This window comes from Crocodylus porosus, unplaced genomic scaffold (genome assembly GCF_001723895.1).
Source record: "Crocodylus porosus isolate Cpor-Errol unplaced genomic scaffold, CroPor_comp1, whole genome shotgun sequence".
Lineage (NCBI taxonomy): Eukaryota > Metazoa > Chordata > Crocodylia > Crocodylidae > Crocodylus > Crocodylus porosus.
Window position 1 is genome coordinate 82,334,574 of NW_017728931.1, and position 18,858 is coordinate 82,353,431.

Consider the following 18,858-nt stretch of genomic DNA (forward strand, 5'->3'; position numbering starts at 1 on the left):
CAGTGTGGGAATGCAGTCAGGAAGGCCAACTGCACCTTGTCATGCATCCACAGATGCATCTGGAGCAGATCCAAGGAGGTGATCCTCCCCCTCTATGCAGCACTGGTCAGGCTGCAGCTGGAGTACTGCATCCAGTTCTGGGCACCACACTTCAAGAGGGATGTGGACAACATGAAGAGGGTCCAGAGGAGGGGCACTCACGTGATCAGGGGGCAGCAGGGCAGACCCTACGAGGAGAGGCTATGGCACCTGAACCTGTTCAGCCTCCACAAGAGAAGGCTGAGGGGGGATCTAGTGGTATGTTACGAACTAGTCAGAGGGGAGCAGCAGGCACTGGGGAATTCCCTGTTCCCCCGTGCACTACCAGGAGTGACCAGGAATAAAGGTCACAAGCTGGCAGAGGGTAGATTTAGGCTAGATATCAGGAGGTGCTACTTCACAGTCAGGGTGGCTAGGATCTGGAACCAACTTCCAAGAGAGGTGGTGCTGGCTCCTACCCTGGGGGTCTTTAAGAGGAGGTTAGATGTATACCTTGCTGGGGTCATATGACCCCAGTACTCTTTCCTGCCATAGCAGGGGGTCAGACTCGATGATCTGCTCAGGTCCCTTCTGACCCTAGAAACTATGAAACTACTAAAAGTCTTTACCTTGCACAGATGGCTTCACATGAAACTGCTTCATGCATGGAACAGCCATTAACTTTAATGGGAATTCTGTGAATGAAGCATTTGTAAAATGAGGCCTATGCCTTTCCACCACTGCTGCACCCAGCCGCAGCATTAATTGTTTATGAACCTCTGAGCACTCTCCATGGGAGTCTGCCTCTTTTTGTTCTGCATTTCTTTCCCCAAATGTCCTATGTGTTTTGTAATCTTACTTTAAAGTCTCAAACAGACAAATACTAGGACCAGGTCCCTGAGCAGATTTATCAAGACGTTTAGCATTATTAACAGGAAACAATGTAGTAAGAGTGGTGAGTATATGAATGAGTTCTGTGTGAATACTAAGGAAACCCCAAGAATATGTTAGCACAATGCAACTTTGATAAGATCATAATAGTGAAGCTCACATATGTGTTTGTATTACAACTTGTAAAAGGACCCAATTGATCTCTGTTAGGATAATTGATGAAACAGTCCAAATGGATTAAGATAGCATGTTGGATAAAACCAGGATTTTTACTATGTACAGGAACTACAGATTTTAATGGATTTTTAAGCTCTCAGCAGTTATTCTAAGCAGGCAGGATGTAAAGCATAAAATTCTAAACCTGGCTGATTCATTGATAATTTTAATGGCTCCAAAATGTAGGCTACAACCCTTGAGAAAATAAAGCACACAAATCTCAATGGGGGCAGACTCTGCTGTCATTTATACTGACATAAATCCAAATACAGTTATTGCAAGTGTAGTTCACAATACAGTTCTATAGTCCCGAGTGTAGCTTGCAAAATACAGTTCTGGCAGTCTGGAAAAAAACAAACAAACTGTTTGAACACAATGTTCAAAAAGAATGTAGAAATCAAAATAAAATAATATACTAACCACAACTAGCCTCCCAAAATTGTTCTTTTCCCCATCAGCGTGTGTGCACATATACATATTACAGTAATAATAATAATAATAATTTCAGTTTGTGAAATTATATATAAAGTTAAGTCATCCGAAGTGGGGAACACTGACTACCATTTCAGCTGGTAAAATGAGGAATGAGCTCATGTGCAAATGGCTTCATGGTAAGCAGCTACCCTACGCAGTCCTTTCAGCCATGTTGTAAAACACATACGCAATACATTCCATGAATGTAGTGAATGCTGCAAAGTCCCTCCAGGGAAAAAACAATGAACCATGGAGATGGCCATTTTAATGCTGTCCCTTTTCCTCAAATGTATCATCTAAGATAGTCCAGTGGCTATATAACACAATAAAAAGGTCCATTTTCCACCAAGAAATCAAGAGAACATTAAATTTGGACAAACCAAGTAAACAGTGACAAAGAAGAAAAATCTGACAGTGACTGACAATTCCTCCCTATTGTCAACAAGAAAATTATACTTCATCAACAGCTTTTGACAGGAGACCGATAAAAGTATTCTGTGAAATAAGAATCACTTTCAACAGTGAACGACAAAAAGATTAGAAAACGAACAGCTCATTATGAACATTATCATCTATAACATCACGATTACATGTTCCTCAACATATGACTTTTGCATGCAGTCTTTCACCTCTTGGAACCTTGATGCTTCCTGTTAGAGGGTTCTCCCTGAACACTGAAAATACTTAGATTCTCCAGTTTAAGCAGTTTAAGATGCAGCAGTAACAATGTCGATAAATATGTATTCTGAACAACTATTTAAATGGTACTTATTTAATTTTTTTATTTAAGGTCTACAAAAACACCTCTATTTGGTTCTACAAAGGAAAAAAAACAACTACTTTATTATTATCTTGCTGGATGGGGTTTTTTCCTTTTAAAATTTGAACATGAAATCAAATAAATTTAGGAAGAAAAGGAATGGTGTGTAGACATATGGTTAAAACTGGGTAAGGCTAAGTCATATACAAAGTACATTACTGTTGGTACAAAAATGCTTTTCGTGGCCTGGGGTGCACATAATAAAATTAGAAGCCACCCCCTGCTGAGGACATTTTGCAGGTACTTACTGCAGAAAACCTCCTTTCTTGCTGAAAATCCAATAATAAAACTAAAATGTAATACTGAAATTTCAGATTACAGCTAAGCTTAGTTCTACAATTAAGGGAACGGAAATAATAATACTTGCACTCGCAGCATGTCAGGACTTTCATTCAAACACCTCTACACACTTTCCAAACATTATCACAACACCATTGAAGAGGTGCCAATCTGCATTCCTTTTGAGTCCTGATCTCCTATTTGGGTGTTCTAAAGAAAGCAGAAATCAGGCCCTAAGTGTCCCAAGTAATAGGTATTACCATACCTTTTATTTCAGGTGGGCTTGATTTGCATTTGTAAGGAGGTTCTTTCATACCACTAGCACTGTAAAGGGTCATAAAGTGGAAGGAAATAATATTTTACTGCTGAGGGCTTACTGCAAATGAGCACTAGGCACAGAGATAGTAAGTGGTTTGCCCAATACCATCCAGTGAGTCAGAACTGGAAAAGGAATGCAAAAGTCCTGACTCCCACACTTCTATTTTAAATTGAAAACATCCAAGGAGCCAATATGCTATTGACGGGGCAAATAGAACAATTTTATGCACAAGGAAGACGTAAGAACACACTATCATCATCATCAGGAGTCACATTTTTGTCAGGTGCATCTCAAAACGATACCTGGACACAGCCAGTCGCAGAAACCCCACTGACGTTGACGCTCCTTCATCCATCTTGTACAAAAAAAATATGCAAGCCTCTTTCGAGTTTTCCCTTATTCTATTCCTGTCACAGGCTGAATGAATGTTCAGCAAAAACTAGTATAATCAGTTATTTTCAGATGTACAGTTCAAATGTGTTTCCTTCCATCATCTAACCTGAATGCAAGTGTAATTTACAAAATGTCACTGACTTTGATCTTAAAGCATATGACAAGGTGTCAGGAAACTATATTTCTACTACAGATTCTTCCACAGATTTCCTTGGGCAAGGCAGTTAACATCTATGGAGGATATTTGTGGTTTCTTTATCTGCAGCCAAACTTATCAACTGTAAAAACTGAACTGTAGGAGCAGAGATGAGTTTACAAATACCTAGTTATCTTGTTAGAAGCATAGTAACTGAGAACTGCATCTACAGCAGAACTGTGGGCGCAAATATTGAAAAAGGTGGACCATCCTGTTGACAGTACAATCAATGGACACACCTGGCAGTTAGGGCTGTAAAAAATTAGGGAATGCCATCAACTGAAAATTAATGTTAAAGAAACTAAGGCCTACTCTGTAATACAAAGCTTTGCCAGGAGAACAAAATTCTGAGCACATTTAAATTCAACAGCTTCTTCTCCAGTAGCAAACTTGCTTCCTTCCAGCAGTTACTCCATCTCTGCCGAGTGGACTAAGCAACAAATGAAAGGCACTTGAAGATACTCCTGCTTGTTCTTCTGGCTGCCATGATCATTCAGTAGTATAGGCTGTTACCGGTAGCTGCGGGCTGCCTCTTCAAGTTCTGGCAACAGCGAGGGGTAAGTACAGATACAACCTAATTTTTTGATCAGTGCCATTAATACCTGAGATTATGAATTGAAACCAAAAAAATGTCAGTGTACTCTTCAAATACTGAACCTGCATCTTTACATGCCTCTTACCTTTGCCCATGGAAATATACTTTTTTTGGCCAATTCTGAATTGAATAATTTCCCTTTAATAACTTTAGAAATGCAAAGTACTGTTTGCCTAATTTGAACATGACTAATGAGGGGTGGAAGTCAACTGATGTGTTGACCTTTCTGATAACATCAATGAAAGCCTTAGCTAATTTTAGATGATGGAAGATTCTGTGTAAAAATCACTACTGGTATAGATGAGCAGCACTCCTTGACAAAGTGAGTTGCATTCCTTTTTATCAACAGAGAAATTTAGTTTCCAGGTTTGAGCAGGAAAGAAAAGTGTGGTATTATATAAAAAATATTTAACTGACTCTTATCTTTAACCTAGCCATGGCTTCCAGAGACATAAAGTAGTACATATCTCTCTAAATGTATCCAAGATAAAATGAATATGTTTTTAATGAATGTTTCCATCCATTTGCTTCGAGAATGGAGAATGCATTTTCTCCCTCCTTAATAACGAGCGAAAAAAACTTTGGCAAAAAAATGGCAAAATTACAGAACTTAAAAGGTGTGCCAATACTGGGAGATCATTTTAATGTTGCTAAGTAAGTTGCTTTTCCTACCATTCCGAACTTTCAAGAGAGGATCTGTTTTGGAAATTATCCTATTTAGAAACCAGATAAATAACTGTGAAAGTTTTCATGGCTTAATTCATGGTCTTTGCCTACCCTTTCAGCTTAAGTAGGACAATGGTAGTTTGTCTATGGGAGCTATAAAAGTCCATCTATGATCTTTTGATGGATAATATTATGACCCTTCATAGACAACAGTCTTGCTTATGTTGATGCATATCATGCACATGACAGAAGCTGAAATTGCATTATATCATAGGTAACTCAGAATCTCAATCACTTTAAAAAAAGAAGAAACTAAGGTAGTATAAAAGATGGAACAATAGCAGAACTCCTTCTGATTTGCTCTAAGCAAGGTAGTAAGGAAACAACCAGTACCATTAAAAGTTGAAAGAATATTAAATAGCATTATTCAAAAAGCATTATGCTTCCCAGGTGTGCATAACTGAATGCACATCTAAAATATTTAATAAAAATTAAGCTATGCTATTTTCAGTTACATAAATAACCTTCTTTTTAATACACCATCTCAATGTGCATAATGAAGCATACCAACCTTTCCATGTCAGTTCTCCACATTTTACAACAATCACATTATGTCCCAAACACTGCCAGTCAAGTCACCTATCCTAACTCCAATATTTATTCTTAAAAACTGAACCTCTATAGTTCAATTTAAGGGGATACTGACAGAATCTTCCTTATTTAAAACAAATCACTGAGTTAGAAATAAGAAAATTCACATCTTCACATCACAAGATGCTACATTTTCAGATGGAGACAGAAAGGTCTCTTACATTATGGGTTGAGAAAGACCATAATTACAGCAATGAAGGAGCCTTGATAAATTAATGGTGCATCTAGTGATTCCATCTTCCCTGGAGCCACAATTTTGTCCTCATACTTACTTCTACAGGTTCTAGAACAGTGGGGCCCTGAGTCTGATACAGGCCCCTGGATACTACAGTAATATAAATTATTAACTACTATTGATAAACCTCCAAGTTCATAGATCAGTCCTTTCAAATGGCACTGTAAAATAATCGGAAGCAAAAGTTATCAAACAGTAGTTTCTTTTCCTTTATTTTAAAGACAGTTAAGCTGATTTGACAGCATAAATTGAAATCCTGACCCAATGAAGCAAATGGTAAAACTTCCATTGACTTCAAGGGAGAAGAAGTACACCCTCAACCTTTAGAATGGTAAAAATCATCTGTAACTTGTGCATAGAGAAACCATGTTTTCTTTTGTGTATGTGTTTGTTTTACTTCCTACCAATCCGAAATGCACTATTTAATGCATCTGGTATGGTGAAAAAAAGATTCATGAAAGCGAGAAAGTCAGGTTATCTGAACAACTCACATTTCTCTCTTTTATTTTCTAGTGGATATATGTATATGAGTGCATGCTTTATATGCTCTTGGAAATGAACTACTCCTATTCTGTTGTTATAAGCATGTTATTGTTAGAATTTCATCCCTTCTGTACACATTCCATTACCAGACAGTTTTCATTCCATTATGTCAGTCATTTTTCCCATCATCATAAAACCCTTTACAGATTTATAATATTCGCATGTCAAGTTTCTGGATATTCCTTGTTATTTTATGTGATGCTGTAATGCCATATGCTGAAGCTGGGTTTCAGTTTAAACAATGAGGAGGTGAATTGGACAATGCCAAAAAACTATCTGGAGACATAACAAAAATAATGGAAATAAAAAAAAAATCTATATAGCCTTTTAAAGCATCAACTTCAGAAACCGGTGTCAGGTTTCTCCATTAAACTGACGCTTGAGAGCACTAGAAGTCAGTTAAATTTCCAGAAGTTTTCAAAATGATCCCTTGGAATAAACTGAATTATAATTGCTTATTCAGTCTCCTGCTGCAACCCTCACCCCATCATTTCCCACTCATTACTGGGCTTACACAAATGCAAAAAGAGAAAAAACCTAGAATGCAAGATCTTTGAGGCAGGGCAATGGGGACCTGTTATGGCAAAACTCCCGCCAACTGCAATGGAGCACTTCATGCCCTTGTCATCTCTGGACACTGTCATGCATTCCTATGATATTGTAATAAAAAGAGCCAGGCTGCTTCCTCTGCAGGTCCCATTTGCATTGGAGAACCTAAGTCAGATTCCTGTACCGAGATCTCTAAAATTAAAGGGCAACAAGCTCATAAAGAGATGTTTTTAATTATTACAACAGAATTCTCCTCTCACCAAAAATCCTCAGTGCGCTCATGGATGAGCAACTGTGCAAAAAAACAAAAAAACTTGTGCAAGATGAGGTCTCTTGCAATTGAAATTAAATTCTAAACCCAAACGTGTTATTCTATCTGGGTCATCCCTGTTATCTTAAATGTTCTTCTTCAAATGTCTTTACATTTAAGTGGCTTTTCTTTATAGCTCACTATGTATTTCCAAAACAGTCTTTTGTTCTTCATTGTTAGATTGGCTTGCAAGGATCTCATCTTGGACTGTTTCTCAAACTACATATTTCTTTACTAAAAAGATAACTTCTGGTAAACAAGGTATGTACTCTACTACTCTCTACTCTGCTTACTTTATACCCCCACCCTCTTCCCCAGTTTTATACTAGTCAAAAAGATTTAGTCCCTCTTCTGAAAAAAATTGAGAGTCACAAATGTTAAATACTTAATTTGAACCGGCAGAAAGACTGGCTACCGGAATTCTACAGAGGTCTGTTAGCTAGTATGTCTCTACATGTGCATATTGAAGGAAACAGCAGAAATAATACTTTACAATTTGATGAACAATATATGACACAACCTCTAGACTCACAAAAAAGAGTTACAAACTTAGAAAAATATCTACCATATACAATTCCAACCCCCCCCCCAAAGAAAAAGGAAATCTATACATTCCTTCTTTTAATTGATACACAACTGTTTAAAGTAATACCTAATATAAATGTATTGGATTAAGAAAGAAAATAACCACTAATGTATTTTAAAAACGTACATGAAATTCATGTGATAAGAGGAGGAGTTTTCTGAACAGAAGCTAGATTTTAAAACACAGCGAGCTACATGTTGCCATCTGTTTTCAGGCAGAATCCCTCACTGACTAAAAATTGTTGGCATGATAATGGCTCACATAACAATATTTTTTCATGGATAAAATACAATATAACTCTCCATTTCACCACATGCAAAGCCCATAAGCCTAACTCAAAACTGTAAAAGAGCAAAGCAGAAAAGAGAAAATGGCACTTGTGTTTTCCAGAATCTATAGCATTGTATCACTGTTGGGTGCAAACTTGTACATTTTGTCTAAAATGCACAAAAAACAATCATATAGCATGGGACTGAGTGTGTAAAGAAATCTGCTTGTGATATCTGCAACAAGACAGTATTGCTGTGTTTGAAACTAAACCTTACTCTCAAAGAAATGAGCACCATTTGCTGGAAGAAAGTGACTTGATATTCTGTAAGATAGTCAATAATTTATGCAGTTCAAACTCTTCAACTGAAGGATTCTACTGAACTTAATTCTGCGCTACTGCTACCTGGTCATCATACTATAAAACAATATATCACCTTTTTTCCTCTTCAGAGAAGATATCTCTTAATTTCTAACTACAATTCAAATGGTGACTCCTTCCATTCCCACAGAATTAACAACTTCATGCAGCTACCACATCGTGAAATGCAAATGTAGGTGACTTTGTTGTAACAAACAATATATTCATAAATACATAGTCAAGCTTAGTAAATCCTGGAAAATCTTACAAGTAAGCTGACATTATCTAATAGAATGGCACTGCTGAGCTATTTATTATTTGCTTCCTGTAATCCACTTTTGGAGAATATTACCAAATTATGTAATTTTGTACAAATCATCTAATTTCCTAATGTCACTTGATTTCTTTGTGTACTGATAGTCTACCTACTCTAAACACTGTAGCCATAAACAGTACACACTGTATATGACTGCCTAAATTTGCTCCACAAAATTGCAGGAACATCCTGGGGTCCTTTTATCACTGGATGACAATACAGGACTATTTTTAAGGTGTATGGTAAAGTCATTGCTCCCCTCTTGTACTTAGCTGCTGACACCTTGGAGAACCTGAGTCGTAGTTGTAAGCTTCCTGTGGTGCGGTTTTAACTCTAGGAAGTATGGATGCCTTGACAACAGTCTTAATGCACAATGGAAAGAAATAAGATGAACAAAAGAGGGAAAAAATGACAGCATCCAGATGAAGATAAGGAGGAAGGAACATAATGAAGGAATGAAGACAGGGATGAAGAGAGAGAGGGTAGGAAAAAGGTACAGAAAAGATGTTGGCCAGACATGGAGAAAGTAAAAGGTAACTGAGGAAAGAAAACTAGAAGAATAACTTGTTATAGAGCATATGGTTGCACCCTCAGTTTCTTCCATTAAACACCTGCTGTTGGTTTTCACATGCCGTTCTCCTTGCTTTCCTTTTGGGAGTGTGCGCATCAGGGAAAGAAATAGAAAGGGAAAGAGCAGAGGGAGGTTTCTCATCAACTTAAATCCTCAAGAACACTAAATCTCTAGTCTCCAGAGAAGCAAGGGTATGTATGTTCCAAAAATGCATTTGCTTCAAGATCAACATCTAGGAAATCAACAGAAAGTAGGGGGAGGACAGGGGGACCGAACCAAAACTTTAAATTTAAATATTCCACATCACCTAGTCTATGAGACATTAAGATGGCCCAGACAGGAAAAACAAAACAGCAAAACATCAAATGCAAGTTTCCCACAGTATATATTTGTTCTTTTTAAGGATTTGAGGAGAAACGTACTCCGCTTCCCAGGAAGAGAGGAACATTAATGAGATAAAGAAGGTTTTTTAACTTTATCTTGTACATGCTGCATTTGAATTTTATCACCTTCCATAATCACCTTCTGAAGCCTAATACCCCCTTTAACCTTTGTTACTCAATTACTGAACAAGTTATCTCATTGTTACCCTTTTTTGAAGGAAGAGTTGAGGCTCTTTTCATGCTGATAAGAGACGCACATAAGTATTCACTCCCAGCAAACATTTAGTAGAAAAGTGTCTTGAGCAAACTATCAGAGTCTAAAGGTAGGAAGCTGTGATAACTTTTCTGCTACCTTAACCCTTTCATTGATCTACTAGAATAGAAAGAAATGGAAGAAAGAAATTCTTTTTCCAGATTAAATGCTTTTTTTTAAAGGAGTGATTTTAAAACTTGTTGTATAAAGAAAAAATAGATTATATAACTGGAAATGAAATATTTACCCATTTTCTGGGCCGGCCTCTGGGTCGTTTTTCTCCAGTGGCTTCTGCTTTCTGTAAAGTGAAAAAACAACGTATTTTATCTTCCGACATTATTTAGTAGTCCTGGTAACTGAGAACATATTTCCTGTAATATTACCCAGTGAGATATATCTGCTGATTCGACAGATGGCACCAAGTCTCTCTCTCTCTCTACCTCTCTTATGGGTGAATATGCCTACTTTCCTGTTTCTAACATTTCATAGCACTAAAATTCCCTCTGGCATAGCGTTAAAGCATACAGTCTTTCAAGAGGAAGGAAACAGATTTTAAGAACTGACTATTTATTCTGCCATTTTTATCTATAGTCTAATGATGATGTTCTTCGTCCATATACTTGACAAAAGCATCTCAGCTTCAATATGCAAACGTAACTTTTAAATTCTGAGTAAATCTTTCATCATTCCAAAACATGCCTTCATTTTCCAGAGTTGAAGCAAAATGAACAGGAGGTATCCTCAGAATAACAACTCATACTTAAGTACAGTGTTGGATACCACAGGATTAAATAAAGGAAACCTGAGTTGTACCAGAAACTCCACCATTAATTTGCTTGGTGAGCTTGGGATACATTTATCTTCGTGAATCACTTTGTGATCTTTGGATAGAAGAGTATATCTCAAGGATTATTATGTATTGGCAGACGCTATCGCTGTGCTCATATCTGTATCTGATTAATCACAACAGTAGCCATGTACATAGACAAAGGATTAATTCTGGCCCTGCTAAAGTCAATGGGAGTTTTGCCTTTACTGCAGTGGAGACAGGATTTTACCTTGTATGCAATGATATTCCCTTTGAATGAAGACTTGTTTTATACCTGCTGCATTATATGTTTCCAAAACCCTGCTTCTTCATGGTGTGTGTGTGTGTGTTTGATTTTCCCTCAGGAGTCAATTGTGTCATTATATAAATCCTTTATTGGCAAATCTCTGTAACAAGCACTGTAATGCCATGCCATGTAAAGTGAATCCCTCTAAAGAGAATCTGAGCTGAGGCCAATCTCTACAAACCTTGCACTATAAGTACAGTGGAATGACTTTGAAATAAATCTCACCAAGAAAAAACCTGTGAAAAATAAAATTCACACTCCTAAAGGGCAAAATTATCACTCAGACTTGTTAAAAGAGTAAACTTACTCTTTAATAACTTATACCAGTGTTACTTGTAAGGTGAAACCCTCTTATGAGAATACATGTTAAAGTATATTTGCTGTATTCTGTAGCTGTCTATTTCAGAGGTTTTGTTTCCTTTCACAACCTTTGTTTTTATGTCCTTATAACTTTGGATGATGCAGCTAAAGTGATCTTTAGCTTAAAATGTCTGTTATACCCTGTGCTTATGTTTATTATTGAACTAATCAGAAGCATACATATTAAAGAAAAGATCTGTTTTAAATGTTCTTAAATAAACACCTCCCTGCACATACAATTTTTAAGTTTTATAGAACTAAATTAAAGACCATTCTGTTAGTGTCTATAAAAACCAACACGGACCATTTTGAAAACTATTGCAAATAAATTGTATTGTAATTTAACAAACTAAGAAAAGACAAAAATAATAAGTTTAACTAGACTATGTAAAGAAGCTTGATTAGAAGGATAACCTGAAGATTTCTTTGAATAGGTAATCTTAACTTCCTCTTATAAACTGTCATGCAGTGAAGCTGTTTACCATTAACAATGCTATTTCACCCCAGAGGTGGCTACATGACAGAAGTGGATAGTGTTCCCGGCAATGTATCATTTGTCTATCAGTTTGTAAAGTACTTTGGGACCCTTTGGGTTCAAAGGCACTACATTACTGGTGTATATGATTTCCACCTTATGTTAGAAGAAAAACATTTCCATGGCTCTTATCAAAATCAAATCTCTCCCAGAGGTTATCTGGGCAACAGCAATGCATTCCAGTTATTATGTTTTGGTACAGAGAGGTGCTGTAAGTAAATAGGAACGTTTCCATAGACTAAACTGCAGAAGATGAATGACAAGGACTTCCAGAATGGAAATTTTATCTCTCTTCTAAGAAGGGCCACAGACAAAACACTTCTTGAACAAGCAAGAAGGAACAATAATGCTCAAAAGTAGATGATAAAGAATTCTAAGAAGCAGTCCCATTTTATTTTTCAGCTGGATTTTTTTTTTTTTTTTTGCCACTCGTTTCGTAAACATAGCACACATTCACCCTGGAAGCTAAATGTGGTTGTTTGATTTAAATATCTGAAGGGACGGTCAAATAATTTCATGTTTTTCCACGCAGTTTTAATTTCCTTAACAGAAGGACAGGCACACCAACCCAAGAGCACTGCTTTGCCTCTTGACAGATATTCACAGCAACAAAATCCATCTGTCCTAATAGCTGTTTGCTTTCATTAAAACGTTGTGTCTAGAGTGACGGACAAACCAAAGCCAAGTCACCCAAAAATAACTGAGAGTGTTATTTAGGCAAGCAGTCTCAACTACCCACTACAGTTCATGCCTGCTTCGCCGAAGGTAACTGTGGCTTGAATCTTCTGATGCTGTGCTTAAAAGTAAGATACGTTAAGGTAGGTTATATAGCTCATCATGTGACACAACATGATGAGGCCTGACTTCGCTCTCCCTAACATGACACATGTAACACCACCTGTAAAATAGGAGGGCTGGGAAAGGTATCAGTCAACCAGTTTAATGGTGTTTTCCAAAATATTAAAATTTTTATGAACAACATGAAAAGTGTCTTTTTAGTGATAAATTTTAGGAATAGAAGTAGTTTAAGAAACTTTTTGACCACAAGAGATGCCTCTGAGAAATGGTGTTTTCCACGTGATCACCAGCTGGATTTAGTCTGTACAACTGGTGTTCCAAGACTATTTGGACTAAAGAGAGTTAATAGGCAGCGGACAGATTTGAAAATCATCTAAGATTTGGCAGTATAAGGCTACCTGCCCCTTGCTTCACTAACAAAGGATGCCATGGGTTCAGCAAAGGTAGAACCTGACTGTCCACTATTACCACCTCCTTGATGCAAGGGTGTGCACTGCCAAGCAGAAACTGAAATTGTAGTGTTGAAGGCAATTAACAAGACAAGATGGGTGTGAATAATTTAATGGATATAAAGTGTTCCTCAGGCATCCACCTATTGTCAAGCAGGAACCCAGATGCAACAGAATCCAAACTTTGTACATTCTAGCTGACTTGCAAAATGATCTGTTGAGACGTCAAGATAAAATGTGTCAGAGGTATAGGTCAGCTGGAGTAACTGATAGCTTTCCGAACACAGATCACTGTTGTCAAACCTAGTCAAAAGAACTTGCACAGTGAAGGGGCCCTTTTGCTGAAAGTCAGTTTGTTACAAAAAATTGACAGACCTAGGAACTGAACAGATAGAATCCATGTCATGATGTTGACCTAGTTTAACTCTAAACTGGGTTTTGCCTTCTTCTCCTGCCTTCCCACATATTACTCAAAACATCTTGTTCTGTGGTATCTAACTGTCAGATGCAGTCACCACTTGTGCATCAGACCCCGTTTCCCTTTAAGCTTCTTATGGACAGTCCCAGTTTTAAGAAGTGAAGCATGGAAAACTCAACTGGATTTTCCAAGTACAGTTTAGGATAAAATTCTGGCTCCACTGATATCAAGGGCAACACTTCCACTGACTTTTACAAGGCCAGGATTTCACCCTTAGACAATGTAATTACATGATACATGGCCCTCTGCAAGGCAAACCATGGCCATACAAAATGGAAATAACAGAAAGTTTAGAAATATACAGTACTATAAATCCTGTTTTGTAAAGTATGCTTTTCTGAACTCAATTAGTTTTTTTAGTTATTTAATTTCATTCTATTAAAAACAAATTACTCTGTCTGTTACAGCTTCAAGTAGATTTAAAACTCAACTGAATGTGAATTTCCTAGAACTTTTATTTTTCTAAAGCTACAGGTTGCACATCTGATGTTTTCACTTGTGGCCCATAATCTCTACTACTATTGTGCTTACACCATAAGAGTGTTTCTTCATTCTGAATGAGGGAAACTTTATGCCAGTATTTCTATCAAGCACAACTACAGGACCTACACAAAGAAAAGTCCTGAATCCTTAAGAAAAAATGGAGATGTGATAGTAATAGTGCTCTATCTAAAAAATAAACCTCAACTTTAGAGCACCCAAAACATGAACAGTGGGATGTCAATATTTTGACCTTTTTTTTCAAAGTAAAACAGTTATTTCTTAGAAACAGAAGATCTTCACTTATTTTACTATTTTTTTCACAAATGATTTTAATCAGTAACAGCAAGTCTTGTTCAGAAACACAGTCCTTAATAATAGAGCACTCAAGTGCAAGGTAATTAGAGTCCTTTTGTGGCTGTCTCCTACTTGTCATCTCTGAACACGTTATTTGTATTCGCTCTTTGTAGAAAATTAAACCCACTGAGAGACTGCTTTGGGATTTTTCCCTTCTGTTTGGCAGAAGGTAGGCTTACCTTTTGTATTCATTAGAAAATAAATCAGATATGCATTATATGTAAATCAGGTTTTATGTGTGTATTACCTGAAATTAAGGTAATTGCTACATTATTAGCTGTCCAATTGGTCTTGAAACATTCTGCATATATTGTCAAGTTTCACACTGCTAATTTCCTAACAAGCAGAGTTTGTTTTCAAATGCCCCAAGGCCAGTTTACTAAGGCCAAACACAAGCTTTGGAAGTAAAATAAAACAAAAACATCCCCAAAACACCCACCATGCACCAAGGAATTTTAAATACACAACACAATCAAAATCTCAGGGCAAATTGTGCCTCAACTGATTTAAAGGTATTTACTTTTTTAAAGTATAATAAAACAAAGTCCCAGTACTTGTCTGAGTATTTTTAGCTCCCTGCCAGTTTGTGTAATACATTTTTAATTGTGATGTGTAATGGTTTGCAAGAGAACACCCAATCAATTAATCATGAGTGCCTTCTCATGTCTGCTCTGTGGGTTCTAGTGGTGTACGTTTATCTTACATGTTGTGAACACTATAGTACATTTCAATGAGCTCACTTTGAAAAACACAGGCCACACACTATTCTTTAGAAATTCCAGCAATTTTCAGCTGCATGTATAGCAACCAAGTTCACATGCATAGGGTCGAGCCAAGTTAACAAGCACTGCTTTGAGAGTTGAGAGGGTAGCGAAACCCTTACATTTACAGATACAGATATATAGATATAGACATAGATGTGTCATCAGAAAGTTACAAATGAAACTCATTATTTTAAAATGATACTTACAGATACAATTGAATCTTCATTTTTAATGTAAACTTATCAATTCATGTTTACTAGCAAAAAATGATCAAAAAGAAATTGTATAAAATAAAACCTGAAGAACTCAAATGTGAAGTTACAACATTTGAAGGAAGGTTTAAAGATCTATTTTGAAAAAAGGTAGAAAAATAGTTATTTGAAATATGATGCCAAAATGTTTTGCTTCCCTCCTACCCCCACCCTTTAAAAAAGCTGTATAACTGTTTTACACTTTGGAAGACTGAGTAAATACTTTGCATTTGGGATACATTTAATATTCGTGTTATCAAAAAAGCTAAAAACAAAAATCAGACTTACATTTTTTTGGGAAAACATCTAGGATGTTTTTAATGATAAATAAGACAATTGCATGCTGGTCAAATTTTATTATAAACAACATCCTGTAGGAGTTTGTCATAGTTACTGAGTTACTTAGCGAACTCTGAAAATCAAAAAGACGCAATGAACTTGTTCAGGTCTCAATCCACATTAAAAAGTAGCAACAGGCACCAAAATGATCTGAAACATAACTGAACTGCATAGCATACCATTTCTATAGTAAGGAAGCCCTTTCTAATTTATGTTGATTTTAATCCCTACAGATTAATTAAGAGATTTCAGTATTTCTACTAGGACCCTCTTTTAAAAACATATTTTTTACCACTTTTTAAATTTGCTCTTGTAATATTACAAATAGCACCATGACACAAAGCAAAATTTACTCTTCTGATAGTAATCATCAAAATCTGGATTTTCCAAAATAGTAAAAGTTTGTCCCATCTCTTTTGAGCTAAATATAAACCATTCGATAATGAATCTGAAATATACATTAACTATCTAAAGAAAAAATCTACATAGCTAAATAGGCTACAACACAAATTATGTTTATCCATTTTAAATATCTAACTGAAAAGTATATTTACCAATTTAAGGATCTTTTGACAGAATAAATGCTTTGTTTTGTTTTGTTTTTTTACAGTCCAGGCAGTAACAATGGTATATTAAGCATAGTAGCATACGTTCCATAAAGAAACACTCAAAACAGTTCAAATAAAATGGAAACTGAACCTACAGTCAACCCCTAATAAATTAATATTTATCACTAGCTAGCATGGTAATTTTTAATACTGAAAACTATCAAACCTAACATGGTCTGTACCCATAGGCACACTGACAAAAAAACCATAATTAAAAAAACACCCAACCATATTCCAACACACACTTTGCCACCTAACCCTTCCAAAGCAAAATGAACTGATACATTTAAGCACCACAGTTCCCTCCCAGATTTTGTAAGCTTTTGTTTTCAACTTTGTACCTGCAAATGAGGGCTAAATGCAGTATAACCGTCTCCATAAACATGACCTCTGTATTTATCCCCAACACTAGATTCATGTTCACCAAAAACTCTTCATCTATATCATTCCTTTTGTCACCATTATTCTATGCTACACATTTGCTAATTTAAATAAAATTAAGGCAGACTTTCAAATTAAATTTATTGTTTAACGTCTATGAATTGTTGGGAGAAGAGATTGACATCACTGAACTCTCTCTTCACTGAACCCTGCCTTTGCTAAACATATTCAGAACCACCACAGTATGCAGGAGCTACCCACACCAGATAATGCTAATAGCACAAAAGACTAATATCCCTTCAAGCAAAAGTCACTTTGAAGCTGATTACCAAACAATATGCATCAAACCTTCACTATAACTCACAGTTTACCATCTTTTTTCAAAGCAGTACATTTCAAAAAATGTGCACATAATTGGAATGACTTCTAATTACCATGTTTGACAAAACACTTAGTTTTTAGTATACAGCTTTGGTTTCAAGCTAGAAATTAACCTTTTTTTCTTTTCCTTTTAAAATCCCAAACTAAAAAAAATTCTAACTAAAATTCAAAAGGTTGAGATTTGCTGCAGACAGCAAAGAGGTCAATAAATATATCAAATGTGCCAAGTCACATCACTAGTTTATACGTTATTCAAAAAGTAAAATGCCCTGTATATGTTCTGTGAAATAGGATTTTCCTTCAGCAAATATCAGCTCTGATCTGAAAAGGTAAAATACAGGCAATAGGTGGCTTCCCTTCCTAAAACTGCACTACCGTTCTGGGCTAAATATATGAAATTATTTGGACTCTAACCACTAAACAGATGGCAATGGTAGGGACTCTCTCTAATCTCACCTTCTGGGCTGCTTTAGAGGGACTCTTGTTTTTGCTTCCTTTAGGTCTTCCTCTTGGTCTTTTAGGAGATGGCTCTCCAGTTGGTTCCTAAACACAGTAAAACAGGCTATTGTGGCAAGAATCTCCAAAAGAAACTATCCAAGTACAAACTACAACTGAGCCACTACTCACAACACATTAAGGGTATAAAAGAGACATACATTTAAAGGATAATAAAGGTTAAAAAAAAGAGAACTCTATTTTGCAGCTTTAAAAATAAAAAGCTTCATTTCAACTGCAATCCAGTAACAAAACCCTGAAAAGTTGGCAATTTCTAACAAAAGGAAAACATACCTGAAAACATGTTTTGTTGGGGGCTGTTTGTTTGTATTTTAAAACAAAGATGTCTATCAAAGCCTTGGTGGGAGGAGAACCATTCAAAATTTAACACTCTTGACTCGTTTCCCCAGAATAAAACAGAATTATTGTCGGCAGTTTCCAGCCCGTTTGCAAACAAGGGTTGAGAGCCTGAGAGGCTAGAAAGCAATCTGCAATCTATTTTCTCCTAAGGGCACCAGTCGTTTGGGAGGGGGTGGGGGTGGAGGGGCTTCTACTCCAGGCCACATTTAAGTGCCTGTTGTTCAAATAGAAATGTCTGGATTTCTTTGAGGCGGCTTTTGGCAAACAAAACAAACAAACAAACAACCCTACCCCCAGCCCTTTGTGGAAATCAAATATCTGGAAGTAAACACAAAAGTTGTGCACAATGTGGGAGCAAGTGCTGGTGTGGAGCCGCGCTCTGCGCCGTCCCTGGGCTTTGATAGTAAATAAAGCAGTCATTAGCATGGCTCGGAGTGACTAATAGTGCGGACTCCAAATATTTATTCAGTGAATCATAAATACTATCAAACTCTTCGGGCTCCAAACCTCGAGCGTTTCATTCAGCGGACAGGATGTGGTCGAGCTAATTAAATGCAGTTTGTTAAGCAGCCTGCAACGCCTCGGATGCCTCACGCTGCCCGCGCCTGGGAGGGACAGAGGGAGGAAGGGGGCAGCCCGGCTCGGGGCCGCCTCCCGCGCGAGCCGCAGGGCACATGTGGAGGCAGCGCTCGCTCTTTCTCCGCCGCGCATTCAAATGCTAACGCGGCCCGCGGTCCCCCCTGGCATGGGCAGGACCTTGCCGGGCCGGGATTGGGGTCGTAGCGAGCCCGCGCCGGGTAGGGCAGAGGAGCTGC

At 37.1% G+C, this 18,858-nt stretch overlaps 1 protein-coding gene across 1 annotated transcript in view; it reads right to left on the bottom strand.

Annotated features, from left to right (window-relative positions):
* The window catches only part of HMGA2 (high mobility group AT-hook 2), a 178,714-nt gene that overhangs the window by 158,652 nt on the left and 1,204 nt on the right, over nucleotides 1-18,858 (bottom strand). Inside the window, exons 2-3 of the mRNA XM_019543279.1 lie at nucleotides 17,645-17,731; nucleotides 10,140-10,190 (exon numbers count right to left, since the gene is read on the bottom strand). Coding sequence (XP_019398824.1) covers nucleotides 10,140-10,190; nucleotides 17,645-17,731 — 138 coding nt within the window. The remainder of the gene's footprint in view (nucleotides 1-10,139; nucleotides 10,191-17,644; nucleotides 17,732-18,858) is intronic.